The following is an 18161-nucleotide window of genomic DNA, read 5'->3' as shown; positions in this document are numbered from 1 at the left end:
GACCCACCACCCACTTTTCAAAGGGCTGAGAAATGTTGCAGATGCACAAAGTCTGAAGTTAATAAAAGGGTAAAAGCAAGGGTGAATTAGGCCTTGGACACAGGTTACTTTTAGTGCTACAAAATTGGGGTTTGTCTTTAGGCTCTGCTGCCTGATGAGTTCCTAGTGCCAAGTGGCAGCAGTTAATTGGATACCTGCAAGTGGCAAGGGCAAAGAAAACAGCTGATCTAGGAGTTTCCACAACCAAATCAGCTCTTGCTGCCACTGACAATGGCTGATGAGCTGTCTGCAAGCCACTCACAGCAGCAATGTCTGATCAGACATGGAGCAAGGTAGCAGTTAAGACCTGCTTCCACCAGTGTGGATCCACCATCTCTGTAGCCCTACAAACAACCTTAATATGTGGACACTAGCTGTCTGGAACCTTTAAAGGCTACAAGCACATATAGTGCTAAAAAAAGTAACGTGTTCAAGGCCTGAGAAAAGTTCTTTTTTTCCATGGGACCAAGCGCTTAGGAGAAACAAAAATGTTTTTACATATGTAAAACTGTTTCAAATCTGTTTATGTATTTTCTTAACAAAGTGGGATCACATACCATGACAAACATGACCTAATTAGAATATTCTCCATTTTGTTTAATTCCCAGGATCAGGATTAAGTTGTTTTGGGTTTTTTTTCCAAAAAGAGAAGCAAACACTTAATGTAGGCCATCAAATGCATTTCTTAGACTACTCTAGATGTTTGTCATCAGTCCTTCACTGGAAAACCAGGAACTTGAACTCACGGTTTGGGAGATAAGCTTCCTTTCAGTTGTCTTTTAAAGTATAGTTGTGTGCAACTTCAAGACTACAACATTACTGAGTTACATGTTCTTGCATTAAAAAAAATTATGCTATTGAAAGTACCATCCTTTAAAATTCAACAAGTTTTAGTGCATGTAGGGAATGACTAATACTGTAGCCCTACTAATAAATAACCTTACAACTTTGCTGGCACAATTTCACAACGACTGGTTGCTAACAGGCTGAAATAATGTCAAATATACCTAAGTAGTATCCATCTGTAAGCCAGACTCAGACAAATTGTTAAGTGAGAGACTTATCAGCAATCTTGCACAGGGTCTGTCACTTCCACTTAAGTGCTTTCAGTACACACTCTTTGCTTCTTGGAGACACCTACCACAGACATTACCCTACTGCTTACAATGTATAATGGTAGTAACTTAAATATATGAGATGGGTCTCCAAGCTGACCTGCAATAATGTTTGGACAATGAATTGTGGCCTGCTTCACTAGGCAGGTGATCATAATCAGCAGCAGAATCAGCAGCTCTTGCCAAGCATAGAGCAATTTGTAAAAGGGGATTATAATTTTTCTAACTTTAGCAGGGAGTGATTACCAGGAGTTCTGGTGGATAAATATGTATAAGCCTGTCCAGAATGGTTGGAGACCATGCTTCTTGCTGAGCCTATCTTTTAGGGAGAAATAAGACACTAGTAAACAAACCTATTCATCTTAGTCCCACAGATCAATTCTTAATCTTCACATTACTTGTTAAGGTTAAGGCTAAGCTTTGTCACTATGAGTGTTCTTTCAATTGTGAGATGAGTGGCAATCAAGAATCTCTTCTGGGATGCTGCAATGTTCACATGTGCAGGGCTTTCTAACAGAGGTAGCAACCAGGGTCTTGAATATGCTGAGCCCCCTGACAGATGTTAAAACTTACTGAATGGCTGTGTTAAATCATATAATATGCCACATGCTCAACCAATTGCTCAAGTGTTAAAAATGGCAAACCAGCCACAAAGGAGATCTATATTTAGTGTGGAACATCTTTGTGGCTGATTTGTCCCATGCTTCAATATGAATATATGGCACATTAGTTTAAAGGGTACCCAGTTCAGGAGCTACTCCCTAGTGCTAGGCTGCCTGCAAAGCCATTCAAGTTTCCTGGTAGAGCTCAGCACCAGGCAAGTGATCTTCAATACCATAAGATCTGACAGCAGGAGCAGGATGCATGATTTTGGGGATAAGAGATAATATTCTTCACATCCCATCATGCATCTTCCAGGACTAGGGGCAATGCCAGGCCATACATTTGCTTTTTAAAACAAGCTGACATGTGCGGAACCATGGATTAGCAAGCCACTCCCCAATCTTGGAGGCTTGTCAGCACTAGGGAGCCTGGCAATAGCAATTTAATTTGTGGTAATGGATATTATAACATCGTCTGGCTATCCAACTCAGTACTCTAATTTTCTCTGGAAACTCCCATTCTTCCTTGATAACTTATTTAAGAGTAACACAAAGTTCTAATTCGGAGCCACGAGCGTGGCAGAGAATCACAGAAAATTAGGGTGGGAAGGGACCTTAGGAGGTCATCTAGTCTTGTGGTTCTCAACCTTTTTTGTACCAGGACCCATCTGTAAATATCAGTGGTCAGTCCTGATCCAGTAAAAGCAGCCCCATGGTGCCCCTCATTCCAAACCCACAGCCCCCCAAGTCCTAGCTCTGCTGGTGCCCCACACTCCCACCCCTAGTTTCCAGGGTTTGGGGCAGTGGGTGTGTGTTTGGAGCAGGAGGGTGGGTATGTGGAGTCAGGGGGGAGGGGAGGCAGACAACAGGTCCAGAAGATTTGTGTGCCCTCAGCAGACACAGGGCTGCAGCCTAGCTGAACCGGCATGGAGCTGCCTCCATGGCCCAGCAGGCAGGACCCCAGTGTGGGAGAGTAGAACAGGGTAGTGAGACTCATTGCCCATCACGCCACCACACCTGCCATCCAGGGTAGGACCACCGATTAACGGGAAGCAGCAGCAGGGGCTGGGCCATGATAGGGAGTTGTGGGAGCTACTCTCCACACTGCCTGGCTGACATGTACCTGTGTGCCTGATCGCTATTCTCCTGCTTCCTCCCAGCCCCAAGCAGCCCCTTGCAGGCTAGAACTATGCCAGCCAGCAAGGGGAAACCTGTGGTTTCCCATGTTTTCTCCTTTAAAGGAGAATCCATTTTTAAAGTTTGTTCATGACCCTTTCATATACACTTCTGTGTCACGACCCATGGGTTGAAAAACTCTGATCTAGTCCCACCTCCTGCTCAAAGCAAGACCAGCCTCAAGTATATCATCCCAGCCAAGGCTTTGTCTAGCCAGGTCTTAAACGCTTCCAAAGATGGAGGGTCCATAACCTCTCTGGGTAACCTGTTCCAGTGCTTTACTACCCTCCTTTTGATAAAGTTTTGCTAATATTCAACCTAAACTTCCCTTGCTACAACTTGAGACCATTGCTCCTTGTTCTGCCATTTGCCACCACTGAGTACAGCCCAGCTCCATCCTCTTTCACATGCCCCTTCAGGTACTTAAAGGCTGCTATTAAATCCCCTCAGTCTTCTCTTCTCCAGACTAAATAAGACCAGTTCCCTCAGTCTCTCTTCACAAGTCATGTACCCCAGCCCACTATCTATTTTTGTGGCCCTCCACTGGACTCTAATTTGTCCACATCCTCTCTGTAGTGGGGTGCCCAAAACTGTAAACAGAACTTCAGATGTGGCCTCACTAATGCTATATAGAAGGGAATAAGCACTTCCCTCGATCTGCTGGCAACACTCCTGCCAATTCAGCCCAGGATGCTGCTAGCCTTCTTGGCAACAAGGGCACACTGCTGGCTCAGATTCAGCATCTTGTTCACTGTACGACGCAGGTCCTTTTCTGCAGAGCTGCTGCCCAGTCAGTCAGCCCCCATCTTGTATGGGTGCATGGGTTTCTTCTGTCCTAAGTGCAGGATTCTGCACTTGTCTCTATTGAACCTCACGAGATTCCTTTTGGCCCAATCTTTCAATTTGTCGAGGTCTCTCTGAATCCTAGCCCTACCCTACAGCATATCTACTACTCCCCGCAGCTTGGTATCATCTGCAAACTTGCTGAGGGTGCATTCTATGCCATCTTCCAGGTCACTGATGAAGATACTGAAAACCAGCCCCAGGACTGACCCCTGGGACACTCCACTACTGGGATACCAGCTACTGACTAGACTTTGAGCCATTGACTACTACCCTCTGAGCCCAATTCTCCAGCCAGTTTTCTATCCACCTTACAGTCCATTTATCTAACCGATACTTTCTTAGCTTGTTTGCGAGAATGTTACCACGTCAAAAGCCTTGCTAAAGTCAAGGTATATCACATCCACTTGTCTCCTCGCATCCACATTACACAAGGCAATCAGGCTGGTCAGGCATAAGTAGCCCTTGGTGAATCCAGCTGACTGGCTTACTGGTCTCATTTTTCCGAATTAGATCATCTCCAATTCCAACCGCAACCTCAAACTGAGACCAGAGGGCATGGTTCTTGCCCTAGCACTAATCTTCCGTTAACACCCAATGGGATTTTTCCATCCATCTTTGTGATGACAGGCCTAGAGATCCTGCTTTCTGTTGGGTCAGCTGGCCTGTACATCTGAAAAAAAAAAAAACATTTTCTTATCCTTCTTGCCTTGATCCAGATAAAAAGAGAAATTTAAGAATCTTACGGAAATGAGGAGACCTTTTGGTTACTTTTTCAAGTAGCATGCATTTCACAAGGTAGTATCTAATATAATGAATGCCATACTTATTTCTGCCATATTAAAACTAACCTAATTACACACTGCTTGTTCAAAGCTGGCAGAGCAGACAACTGCCTGAAATGATTAACTGACAGTGATTAAATTCCAGTCCAAGCTGAAGACCCTTTTCTTCAGTATAGCTCATCCAGTCACTTCTAAAGTGTCTAAATTTCTACTATCTGAAGAACCTAAATTACATTACAAAGGCCTATAACCAAGTAAAAAAACATGGTTAAACTAAGGATAATGTAATACTGGTTATCTGACTTTCCAGTCTTGTCTTTTGCCTGCTGAAATGCCCTTCCATAAAGTTAATTCAACACTAGTCAGTCATCAAAAGGAGAAGAGCAAACTGTTCAAATCTCCTTTCCTTAATATCATGCTCCACTCTCACAGCACAACACTGGCGGTGGGAAGGGATGGCAGGTGAAACTAGTATATAGAAGATACAGGCAGTATCTGTAAAGGAAATGATGTTTCTGAGAAAATTTATCAATCAAAACCATGATGAATACTTATCTCAAACATTTTCGATGGACTCTGCTACCTGCAGATTTAGATTCTTATACAATGTAGAATAAATCTTGTGCCAACTGACGTTAGAAGAAAGCAAGAGAGCTGAAAGTCCTTTATGCCAGGAAGTGATTGCTCAATAGGGTTAAGCACAAGAGAGGACAGCAAGGGATAAGAATTGTATTTCTAGATTCCCAAATTCCTTTGTTCTTGGTGAAGTCCCAGTCAAAGCATTTGCTGCCTTTCAACAAGTCTCATTACCTTAGTTCAGGTGGGCAACATATGGCCCACATGCTGCATCTGGTTGGCTGACTGCATCTGGCCTGTAGCTGTGCCTGCAGCACACTGCATGGGGCTGAGACATGCCTGCTCCTGCCCTGCGCCCACTGATGGCACCACCCTGGCCCCAGGCAGCGCACAAAGCTTCCCAATGGGGCTGTTCCTGCTGCTGCTGCAGCCATGCAGGTATTATTCAGCAGCTCCTCCTCCTCACACCTCTGCTGGCAGCAGGTAGCATGGGGAAGCCTCATGATGTGGGGCTTCAGCTCCAGGTCACCCGTCACCCACTCAGCCACTTGGCAAGATGAGCAGCCACCTGTAGGAGACCAAATGGGTGGAAGGCAGCCCCACTGGGAAGCTGTACATGTTTGCCAGGGTCAACAGCAGGTGCAGTGGGTCCAGGCGGGAGTATGGCACAGGTTGCCCTGAGCAGAAGTGGACAAAGCTCAGCCCCATGTGGAGCACCACAAGTGAGACAGGTTGGGGGTGGGGGGATGGAAGCAGACTGCACCTGCACTGCACCACCTGGGCAAGCTATGCTGCATAAACCCCCTGCCTCCCCCTTCCCCTCTAAATATATTACTCAAAACAAACGAAATTAGGACAATAATTATTTTTTAATAAAATTAAATTTATAGTATGTTTGATTTTCAGTATGATTTTTTTTACCTATAATTTGTTAAAATGATACCTTCTGAAAGATTATGCGTGCTGCTCTCAACAGTTTGCCAAAGCTCATTAAGTGACCTGCCAGCTGAAGTAACTGCCCCCTCCTGCCTTAGTTTTAGGAATGGCTTTTGCTAGAGCAGAGATGTCAAAAACAGTCAGAACTCTGGCTACCAGTGTACTACCAAAAGCCACTGCTGTCATGTCACCTTCAAGGTCTTCCCCCAGTTGGTGTCTAGTTTTCTACTATCTGAAGAATATTTCACAAAACCAGGCAGGAGAAAGGGGGACAATATAGAATCACCTGGCTATGATTTCAGAGGCCACGCATAATGAAGAGCAACTTTTCACAGTGGAGATGAGACAGGCCATAATTTAAGTATGTAATTTTTGCACAAAAGCAAATTTCCAAGCCTACCTTTGGGATTCAAAATTCTCAGTTGGAGTCAAGAGGTACTTGCGTTCGCCCATCAACCTAATGGCCTCCACTTGAGGTTTATCACCTCTTGGCCCACCTCAGAAGGGGAAGTGGCTCTGGATTGGAACAGCATCCATTTGAAACTGCCTTGCAGTACTCAGCCCAAATTTGAAAGGGACGTTTTCCTTTGATGGGGGGGGGGGGGTGGAAAATTTTAATTTACCCTAGTAAAGCCTTAAAAAAGGCCTAACATTCACTTCAAGTCAAAACAAATGTTTTTTGCAATGGTGCCTCACTAAGTTACATCCTAGTACTATTATATGCATACACTTAATTATTCTGGTTTTAATCAAATGGTGGAACAATTCTTTAAAACAAACTTGAAAGCATTAGCTTAAAATATGAACTATAAAGTAAACAATGATTAGTATAAATGGATAGTAAGGTGAGATTAAGTGATCAATCTCTGTATATACTAGTCTTGTTAAAATCCCTTTTCCCTTGTACTCATCATCTGCAAATATTAAAAAACCCAAAAACATACTAGCCAGTGAAAAATTAAATCAGGAAAGGTTTTTGAAGCACTGATCATTGATGGGAAGAACTGTAAAAAAGGGTATTGGTTTGCTCAGTCAAAGTGATGCAAGACTATAATAAAAAGTGGCTACTGTATACACTTATCTTGCTTGCACTGCTAAGGATAAAAAAGTTACCAAAAAGAACAGTAGCAACAAAAAATCTGGAGAGAAAGATCTGCATGAAGATTTTTTTTAATAGTGATTTCTACAGCATATATAAAATTTCAGCATATGAAAATATTTTTTCAGCCCTCTGCATGCCAAACTCAAAAGACCTCCTTAAAATAGACTTCTACAAAACTAATCTACATTCATCTAAAGAGGGAAAAAGTTAACTTTAAAATCGTGCATCGTCAAATGCTTTGCATGTCTGAATGAGTGTTCAATTTAGAATGGAAAAACCTTGGGCCAGGAACTCAACATGAAACACGTTGAAGATGTGTGGTGCATGTCTTTAGGCATACTTTTTTAGTCCAGTTTAGAGGTAGGAGACAGGACCATGTGAAGAGAGCCATTTAAATTGTTTTGTAGGGCCAACAATTTAACTTAAAAATTAACGTGCATCTAACTTGCTAAATACCAAAGCCCTAACTAAGCAAATGAGATTAGAGGTGCAGTAACTGGAATGTTTGATGGAATGCACACAAGTCCCTTTTTGCAAAGGTTTCCATTTCTGCCCTTTGATGGCAGCTTGAACAGTAAGAGGAAGAGGCACCTCTCTGAAAACTTACCTTTAACAGTTTTGACAAAAACTTGTTTCTCTTTGCTGGGGTCTTTTTCCTCTATTAGAATCCCATGGAAAATGCGCCCAAAAGTGCCTGCAAAAACAACATAATGCTATTATAAAGATAATGCATTTCAATCAAGTTCATAAACCATTTAAATTAAAAACACACTTAGACAATATTACCCTGAGGCATGTTCTTGCAGGATCAGCAGAAAATTAAGATGCTTTGCAATTACATTTCTGTAACTTCCAAATTTGAAGTCCTTGAAAGTCTTCAAATCCCAAGAAACTACCAAAGCCAGAACTGTGTAGTATACATACTGAACATATCCAGGAACCACCCTGAAATAGACTTAAATGTAGCTGGCAGTGAGGTTTTGGACATGTGTTCAACAGCACTCCTGTGAACACCCAAGTTTGCTAGTATGTGCCCAAGGCGCAGCCACATTATATCCATTTTAGGGTGCTGTGAGCACAGACCAGACATGCAATACTTTGCTGTGACGCTCCCTAGCATGGGCTTTGGGCAAGGCAGGCCTAACTCAGTGGTTCTCAATCTTTTAAGGTTTGAGGCACCTCTTGGAAGATGCCAGCTCTCAACTTCCTGAATTCTTTTGGTAGTCAAAAGATGAGTGAAAGACCAGGACAGGTCTTAATGCTTTTAACACAACGGATTTCTATTTGAAATCTCTGGGTTTATCTTGTGAATCATGTTTGCACGCTTAACAGTGTTAACATTGCGTAGCACCCCAGGACACCCTTAAATGGATCTCAAGGCATGCCAAGGCGCCATGACATCCTGGTTGAGAATCATTAACTTAACTGTTGGGTCTTTTGTGGCTCTGCTCCGTTTTAAGCCATGTGGGCTATGGTAAGGAAAGCAGATGGAGAAGCTATGCAAAATGATCACAGAATCACCACAGTGTTTGCAACACTGCGCTGTTCCCTCTGCTTGCATGCCACACCCATTTCTCTTAGCCACTGATCTGTCTTGCCTATTCAGATTGTAAGCAACCTGGTATACAACTGTCTTATTTTGGTTGTGCAGAGCCCAACACAGAGGGGGCCCCAATTTCAGTTGATCCCTAAGCTTTACTGTAAAAAGACAAAAAGTGCCAACTAAATAAAAGCAGATTACCTACCATTAATGCAATTCTGGCTATTTTGGCTCCACAGATTCCTATCCTGTGATTCATGTAAGCAGCAGCTAGCTCAAAGAGGGGATTACATGCAAGTGTAATTACACAGTCTAGATTATTTAAAAAAGCAGAAATCTTCCTCCTTCAATTCCCAACTTGAAAACAGGGCTGCTAACAGTATCTTAGATCTACATTAATAATCTACAAAGGCATGCAAATTCCCACAAAAGAAAGGTAGTGCAGATGTGCAATGGGATTGCGCTATTCTTCCTACTTCCAAAACCGTAGATGATATTTACTTACCACGTGGTCCTGAACTAGAGGAATGAAAGCAGTTAACGAAAAAATTCTCACACATTGCAACATCTAAGCACAATAAGAATACAATGCAGTACACTTTACACTTTTAACCCAAGTTTTATAACACTCTGGCCCGCTCCACGGGACCTGACTTTAGCATCAATAAACTATACAGATAGCATCTTTGATTCCAGAAGTCAGGTTTAAAACCGACTCTCACCCTACATTTTGTGCTCCTACAAAATTATTCCATTTGTCCTACTCTAAAAAGAGAGCCATTTTAAGCCATTAAATTTACCTTATCTAGACAGGCCATAGCAGCACTCATGGAGCAGCCCTATCATATGCTAATGAATCCATGAATTCTGCTGAATACCTTGTCATAACAAGAACACAAAAGGAAGGATGGACTTTACCTAGAACTTGGTAAGTGTCGTCCTACCATCAATATCCATTCTTCTGTTCCATTTAGCCAAGTTTAAAAGCTTCACTAAAAGTTAATTTGGGGACTTGGACTGATTAGTTAGGGGATCCCTCAAAACCTATTCTTGTTGCAGAGCTTTAACCCAAGAGTGTGACATGAGTCTGGATATCATGATACTACATCAAAAGGACAACAAAATGTTGTGCTGCTGTGGTCTGTCCATAAGCACAAACTAATGAACATTTCTGGGAGCATAGCAGACCTTCCTATACGATCACCAAGGAGAGCTGTGCTCCATGTATTTGAAAATTAGCTGTCTAGAGCAGAAAGTGAGGTCTGTCCCCCTGACTGAATCTTCTTCCATCTTTTTACATGCCCTTTCTTCAAGCATTTGGTCAAGCCATGGCAACATTCAAAATACAAATTTTAATTATGAAAACAGCTAAAGACTCTGAATGGAGTAAGTGTTGGTCAAGATTTCCAGACTTGGGCCAACTATAGGTACCACAGATTTCTAAACGAATGTAGTTAAAATTTTGAGAATTCTGAATGCTTTTACTGATTCACGCCACCAGCTCTGATGATTTCTTACAAACCCAGTCCAGCGTTGCTGTGAGACTGAACAGAAGTGGAAGCTATTGGCTCAAGAAGCTTGACTTCTCATGGGGCTTTCACTTGAACCTGCAGACTTTGAAGATAATGATAGACCCCAAATCAAGTTTCAAGTCTGAAACTTTCAGGCAGACCAAAAAACAATCCAAACTGCTTCTCCTAGGATCTGGCTACATGGCATTCCTGTCTGCATTCAATGGTACTTTGATCTGCATGCCATGGAAATAGGAAACATTATTTCCTTTTATGGCAGATCATGCAAGCTTACTTGGGCTACTTTGCTGCTTCTAGTCATCAGATACCTTCCTACACCATAGGTAGATGCAGGCAAGTGGAAACAAAAGGATTCATTAGCAGCTCCTTTTGTGGTGCCAACCACATGCAATAGGAGAACAAAAGTTCAGAATTAAATTACTTGAGAGGTAAAGGCAACAAAAACATGTTTCCCTTGCCTGAAGAAGCGTTGTCTGCCCAAAAACTTGCAAAAAAGAAATTTCCCAACTATTTTAGTTGGCCTAATAAAAGATATCAGATTTACCCAGAGAAGCTTGTCTGCCCATGTCCTTGGACCAACACGCCTATCACCAACACTTCTGAGACATAGAAGATATTTAATTTCTAAGGCACTTTGAGAAAAGTTCTACCTCAACAACACGGAGACACTATCAGCTACTCAGGAGGTGATTTAATAGCTCCGATCTCTAGCTCTGAAGTGTTCCAAATCTAGCCAGGCTTATGAGCATGTGTTTAAAGATGTCGATTCATTGCAGTCATTCAAATTACTGAGACAACATAAGAGCAATTTTTAGCTGTCCCAAAATCAACATTATTAGACAAAGGTTAACAAAAAACTTACATGTACACTCCCAAAATAGAACTTTGAAAAGACAAGAAGCAACTAATGCCTCCCCTCTTCTAAGGAATCTTGGTATTGACACTCTGCTCATATATATATATATTTTTCTCTCATATCATGTACTGAAATCTTCTTTTACCAGCTCTAACGAGACTGGACTGAACTGAAAGGAAAACCATTAAGTTTTAAAAGCTGACTGAACTTAATGAAGCCCTCTCCCAATAAGTTCAGTAGCATTTTTTTTTTTTTCCCCATTTCAGTTGCATTTAATCAACCTGTGCCTTAATGAAGAAGCTGCTCAAATACCAGACGCCAAAGATTTTATTTAAATAAAATACAGGGTAATCAAGAAAAAAACCTCAAGACACTGAAATGAGACTTCTCACAATAATTTAGTTCCTATGAACTGAGAAATGTTTGGAATCGGAGAAAAATAGATTTATGCAGAAACAATGAACTGCTGGACAAAATGCATGGATATGTTCTAAATTACTTCTTGCAACCTTCTCTGCAGAAGTTACTCCTGTTCCTCATATGACATCTTCTGTTTTTGTGAAACATCCTTTGAAAGAATTTTGAGGATGAAAATAAGAAAATAAACAGCACATTGTAAATACCTTCTTGGAGTACATCTTTTAGTGTTATCCTCTCCCTGGAGATGGCTATGTCCCTCACTTTAGCTTTTGCTTCCAGCAGTGTTACGCTTTTCAGATCGTTCTTCTCTATCCGTAACGTAGGATAACCTGAGGAGCCAGCACAGCCAAACAAAGCAATGTAAATACCCTTATACTGTGAATGTGAACATAACATTTTCCTCCATCATCACCACCCCCACAGATGGAAAAAACAGTCAACATCAGTTATAAAAGAATAAGATTAGGTATTATTATAAACTGCAAGTAGGAAAAGCATTTGGATTTAAATACCTCCAACTGAGTTACTCTCCATAACCCTCAGGTTATATACACTTTGCACAAGATACCTTGTTATGTATGTCATATTTACCAAATTAATTTAAACTAGCTCATAACTATGCAAATAAAACAATGCTCAATGGTTGAGTAATAATTTTACAAAGATGACTGCTCCCAATTCAAGACTGTAAGAGAAAAGTGTAAAAGTACAGTCATATTTGCGCCCTCTTCTGGATATCTGAGGCATTCAAGTTTTACTATATTCAAAAAGGCCTAATGTTATTACACTTCTGGAATCCACAGATTACTCTTTAATGGGATAACGCTTAAGTCATACCTGAAACAATTTTCAATAATATAAGATTTCTACTACTGAAAGGTCAGAAAAAAGCAATTTTTCAATATGTTTTCAATATTAGTCATTTCCATTCTTTGCCCGTGCTTTTGGGTGTCACAAAAACACTGGTAGACAGAAAAAGCATAGAGTGATCCCCAGAAGCAAAGAAGTCTACTCCAAATAATCCTCATGCTACAAAGCTGCCACTGTGAAAAGGGTTTGGTGTTCTTTACCAACTTATAGCACAAAAGCAAAGGTTACTCTTCTTCTGGAGACTGCTTAAGGTCCATACCATGACAAATGAGGACTTCCTTTAAAAAAAGGATAGCCAATCCAGAGTAAAGGCATCTTGATACATCTGGATGAAGGACGCTAAGCAACATGCCTACTATGCACAAGCATTGCATACTACCTACATATTTACAGCTCAGCCAACTCAGATCTGATAACACAAGAACAAGTTCCATCAATGGAGGGAGAGTGCTTGCCTACAAAATCTTAGACAAGTGCTTTTCTTGGCTCAGTAAAAAGTTTCCAGAGGTCATGATTCTGCTTAAAGTAAAGGTGGTGTTACCTGCGGGGTTTCTGATAGGCTGGCTCCTGACTGATAAGACAAAGCTAGAACAGAATGTACTTGGATGGGAGCTGATAAGTGGTGACCTTAGGGATTGCGGGGCAGGGTACGGACCAGAAACAAAGATGTAAAAAAAAAATAAATAAATAAAAATCAGTCGTACGTTACTGTCCTTCTCTGACCTTGTGGGCAATTAAATATCAAGTAACTGGGCTTTCTTGTTCCTAGGTATAAACCACCTTTTCTGCCAGCTTTTTGATAGATGAGGGTGATCTCACAAGCCTCAGAGGAAACAAGTGAAGGCAATTTTGAGGAAAATGATCAAAAAGCATCCTTGCACAGTGGTGAAAGATCAGTTACAGATGGCAAAACTTCCTCCAGGTTTGTGAAGGAAATAGTAATCATCCCAAATAAAATCCTATATTTAAAATGCAAGAGAGAGTCAACAAGATGTTTCTCGATGCACAGGACTAATGTTGGTAGTAACGCCAAACAGTAACGAGAACGAACGAGGACCCACAAGTGCTTGGGTTTTATCTTTGCTTTATAAAAACAAAAACGAAACTAATGATATCATATTAGTGGTTTTTAACACTTTACCCTGTTGTCTAGAACTGGGTTAATAAAATATTAAGATTAATTTATTCTAGTGCTGAAAATAAGACTGTGAGGGGACTTAATAGCAGCCTTCAACTACCTGAAGTGGGGGATTTGATAGCAGCCACCTGACAGGTGGTACCAAAGAGGATGGAGCTGGACTGTTCTCAGTGGTGGCAGATGACAGAACAAGGAGCAATTGTCTCGAGCTGTAGCAGGAGAAGTTTATGTTAGATAGTAGGAAGAATTTTCTCACTAAGAGGGTAATAAAAGCACTTGAACAGGTTAACCAGAGAGGGTGTGGAATTGCCATCCTTGGAGGTGTTTAAGACGCAGGTCAACAAAGCCATGGCTGGGATGACCTAGTTGGAACTGGTCCTGCTCTGAGCAGGGGGGTGGATTAGATGTGACCTCCTGAGCTTCCTTCAAAATCCTCATTTTCTACGATTCTATGAACAAAACAGCTCTTCGGGCAACATGACAGAACTGCTAACACAGAGACAAACAAGTGAGCACCACCAAGGAAGGAGCGACTTGACTGATTGCTTTAGTTTTTGTGAACTGGTTAGAAAGCGTAGCAATTCTGGGATTAGCAATGGCTGTTTTATTGAGAGAAATGGTGAATAGAAAGACCGTTTGTTTCTCCTGTCCAGCTTCACTTACAACCCAAACCCTCCTGGGCATCTGAAAGGCAGTTGCAGAAATCTTCTCTCACCTGTTAGATCAGGGATCGGCAACCCTTGGGAAACATGCCAGAGCATGGCATGTGAGACCATTTTACTCAGCATGCCACAGCCAGCCCTGGTTCTGGGCAGCTGTCACCAGCCACAGAGCCTGGGCTGCTTGCAGCAGGTGGCCAAGAGGCTACAAGCCCTGCTGCAAGCAGCCCAGGCTTGGTGGCAGGCAGCAGCTGCCTCTGGGAGGCTACAAACAGCTGCACTGGGCTCTGTGGCAGTGCACACCTCAGGGCATATAGCTGGGAAGGTGCCTGGGGCAGCGTAACCACAGCCCCTGCCCTGCCCCGAGGCACACGTGCAGCTGCCACCACCATGGAGCTGGTCCAGTGGCTCCAGACCCTGGAGCAGCTATTTGCAGCCTCCTGCCTGCCTGCTGCAGAGCCCGGCCGGCTGTGGTAGGCTGCATTGGGCTCTGGCAGGTACACACACTTCAGGGTGCATGGTGGGAGAGAGGCTGAGGTTGCACTGCTCCAGGCCCCTTCCCAGCAATGCGCCCTTACGCACATGTGCAGGTCCTGCCACAGAGCCCAGTGCAGCTGTTTGCAGCCTCCCAGCTAACTTCAACAGCTGGCCCAGGCTATGGGCAGCTGCAGCAGGCAGGCTGTAAACAGCTGCACAAGGCTCTGGAGTCACTGATGGCAGCAGGTGTACACATGACTAGGGGCACATGGCAGAGAAGAGGCCAAGGTACTACAACCCTGGGGCATACCCTGCCACCCACTCCAAGGCACATGTGCAGCCACCACCAGCAATGAGGATCAGGCCACTCAGCTCCCCTGATTCTGGCACACCAAGTCAAGGCATGGGTCGAGGTTGGGGCGTTTTTTGCACTCCAGCCAAAAATATTGCCAATTCCTGTGCCAGACCAACCATTTCACCTCTTTGAATCTTTCAAAACAGGCTCTCCCTGAAAAACAGCATCAAGTCACACACCTCATATTTGCCTTCAAAACCCTTTATAGCCCTGCCTCACCTTACATCTGACTATCTCTGAGGCCATACTTCCAAGGCTTAGCTCGCCCATCTCGCTCCCAGCCACATGCCCTGCCTGTGCAGGTCCCACTCCTGGCAGTGGGTGCGGGGCAGATGGGCTGTGGTGCCAAGGCAGCAGGACTGGATCCAGCCAGGAGCTGCTGCAGCAGGGGCTGCTGGGAAACAGTCTGCTCGAGGCCAGATTTTGCCCACCCCTGCCTTAGCTGCTTCAATCCCCTACAGCATCAATACCTCCTTCCTTGTTTCACACCTGACTCCATACACTCATGCATTGGAACAGCTGGTCAGACGTTCTGTTAAAACTCTTTGCAGAGAAAAATGTGGTTAATCACCCAAGAATGTCTTTGAGAAATCCATTTTATGTGGACAATTGAATTTGCTCCAAGTTTACATTTTAGCCAAAAAATGTATTTCTGAATTTCCAAAAGGAAATTTTCCACAAGATTTCTTTTAACTATGTCTTTCCATTTCTTCAACCTACCTTGCCTCACACAAGTCCTCCTTTAAAATCCATCTCTAATCATCAAGTAATGATTTAATTATAAACTAATAAAACATTCCTGGATTCTCCCTTGTCTTGTAACTGTATGTTCATCTTCTGGTTTATGAACTCTTTGGGACAATGAAGACTTTAGTTCTATGTATTGTACAGCATCAAGTATGCAGCAAGTATTAAAACAAAATTGGAAGACACATTTTATATGCCTAGCAGAAAATGCGGTCTTATGCTTTACACTAAATACAAAATTACATCCTAATTTAATCTATGATCCAGACTATGCTGGGACAAGAAATGTAAAACCTGCCAGCGTATCTCCACCACTCCCACAACAACTACACCCCATAACAGAGCAATTACCATTCCTGGATCTTACGCCTGCACCTCTAGAAATGTAATACATCTCATCCAATGCACTAAATGCCCTAATGGAAAATATGTAGGAGAGGCCAAACAACAACGGTGCACCAGAATGAACGCACATGGGAAATCCATCGAAGACAAAAATACCCAATTACTGGTGGGGTGCACACTTCTCAAAGGACAATCACTCTCTCTCCAGCCTCTCAGTTCTAATTCTCAAAGGGAATTTACAAAACACCTTTTGTCTATGAACTTCACTTCATAAATCTACTGGATACAAAAAACTGTGGACTAAACACAGACGTTGCATTTATGACACATTACAACCTGCCTGACATCTGATACCCCACGTAACCTGTCTGCATTTTACCAGCCACACTATCACCAGGGTCACCATTCCCGCTCCCTCCCCACCATGCCTGTCTCACACTTATCTCCCATTCCTCTCATCCTAACTGGCATGCATCTGCATTTTCACAGACCTGTATTTGGCATATTGGCTTTTATTCCACCCAGGAGAACACAAAAAACCCCAGCCTGAACGGTGTTTGTGCCTGAAAGCTTGCAAAGAACAATTTTCCAACTTTTTAGATGGCCTAATAAAAGATATCACATCTACCTAAAGCATCTTGTCTGCCTACATCCCAATTTAATGCTTTAGAAACAGAATACCAGTTTTTAAACAGCTGTTTCTATTTAAAAGAAAAATAAAGGAAGAAAAAGAAAAACAAACCTATATGAAATTATTTAACTGATGATTTAGAATAGAGGTTCTCAACCTTTCATACTCAAGGAACCCCTTGAAAAATGCCAGCTCTTAGTTTTCAGAAGTTTTTTTTTTTTTTTTTTTAAACTATGGAAAAAAGACAAGACCAATTCTGCTGCAAAGAACTCAAAAAGACCACAACAGGTTAGAATGCTTTTGACAATGGATTTCTATTTGTAATCTCTGGTTTTAATCTTGTGAATCATGTGTAGGTGTTAGTACTGTACTGGTAGATGTGCAGACACCTCACATAAAAGTACCCATAAAAGTATCTCATAGCACCCCACTGGCTAAGACAAAAGTCATGGCTACAAATCTGTATGAAGAATTTTTAAAATGTGCTTAAATATGGATGCGACAAATACAAGGTATTTCCCTTTTTATTTCAAATTTAAATATGACAAAGTTCTAGGTACCTGGACTTAAACAAATATTACAGTATCCTAGCAGCACTGAAATAATTCAGAAAGCAACTCAGTCACTTGCAAAGAAGCTTCACTCTCCAAAAACAAGGTGTGCACTGATAAAGATTTTCTTGGCCAAGACTGATAGCCGATTATTAACCAGCCATATTGGCCGATACCCAATTTACAGGAGCACAGCTGGGCAGTGTGGAGGGCAGCTCCCTGAAGGTACATCTGTGGAGTCAAAGGGGTGTGGGGCAGAGGGGTGCAGATTGAGGCCCCCACAGTGAGGAAGGGAGTGGGGCAGGGGCAAGGGCAGGGAATGGGAGGGAGCTGCAGGTGGCTCGTCCAAGGGATCAGCGCCCCAGAGCTTAAAAATGGCGGTGGGGGCACTTGAACTAAAACTCAAATGAGCTTTAGTTCAAGTGCCCCCACCATCATTTTTAAGGGGGATGCTTTTAAGTGGAATGGGGCAAGGGTGGATGTGGGCTGCCTTCTGTGGGCTCAAGGCTCTCTGCCTTGATGCCTTTGCCCCAGGAGCCCCATACCACTCTCATATCCCCTGCCCACCCAGCAGCGGGAGTCATAACTTGCCATCCTCACCGCTGCCAGGTGGGTAGGAAGTGCACAGCCAGTGCAGGGCTGCTGAGGGAAAGACAGCGGAACAGAGAGCCCCAAGCCTGCAGTGAACAGCCCACATCCACCCCATACACAAGTCTAGTGGACATGCCCCCCACCATCTCCCCCAGGGATACGAGGAGTGGTGGGAAACACCTCCCCCAACCCCTTAAACAACTCACCCATGGCTCTGTCCCACTCACCATGACAGCCTTGCGTCCCATGTACTGCCCTGCCTGGACAGTGCCCCC

General features: G+C 42.9%; 1 protein-coding gene across 1 annotated transcript in view; it reads right to left on the bottom strand.

Moving 5' to 3' along the window:
- The window catches only part of RYK (receptor-like tyrosine kinase), a 130890-nt gene that overhangs the window by 26058 nt on the left and 86671 nt on the right, over positions 1-18161 (bottom strand). Inside the window, exons 8-9 of the mRNA XM_019513026.1 lie at positions 11726-11851; positions 7782-7868 (exon numbers count right to left, since the gene is read on the bottom strand). Coding sequence (XP_019368571.1) covers positions 7782-7868; positions 11726-11851 — 213 coding nt within the window. The remainder of the gene's footprint in view (positions 1-7781; positions 7869-11725; positions 11852-18161) is intronic.

The sequence above is a fragment of the Gavialis gangeticus genome, unplaced genomic scaffold, assembly GCF_001723915.1.
Source record: "Gavialis gangeticus isolate Ggan-Ray unplaced genomic scaffold, GavGan_comp1, whole genome shotgun sequence".
NCBI lineage: Eukaryota > Metazoa > Chordata > Crocodylia > Gavialidae > Gavialis > Gavialis gangeticus.
Note: the sequence above shows the minus strand (reverse complement) of the source record. Positions and strands in the feature narration are given on the sequence as shown.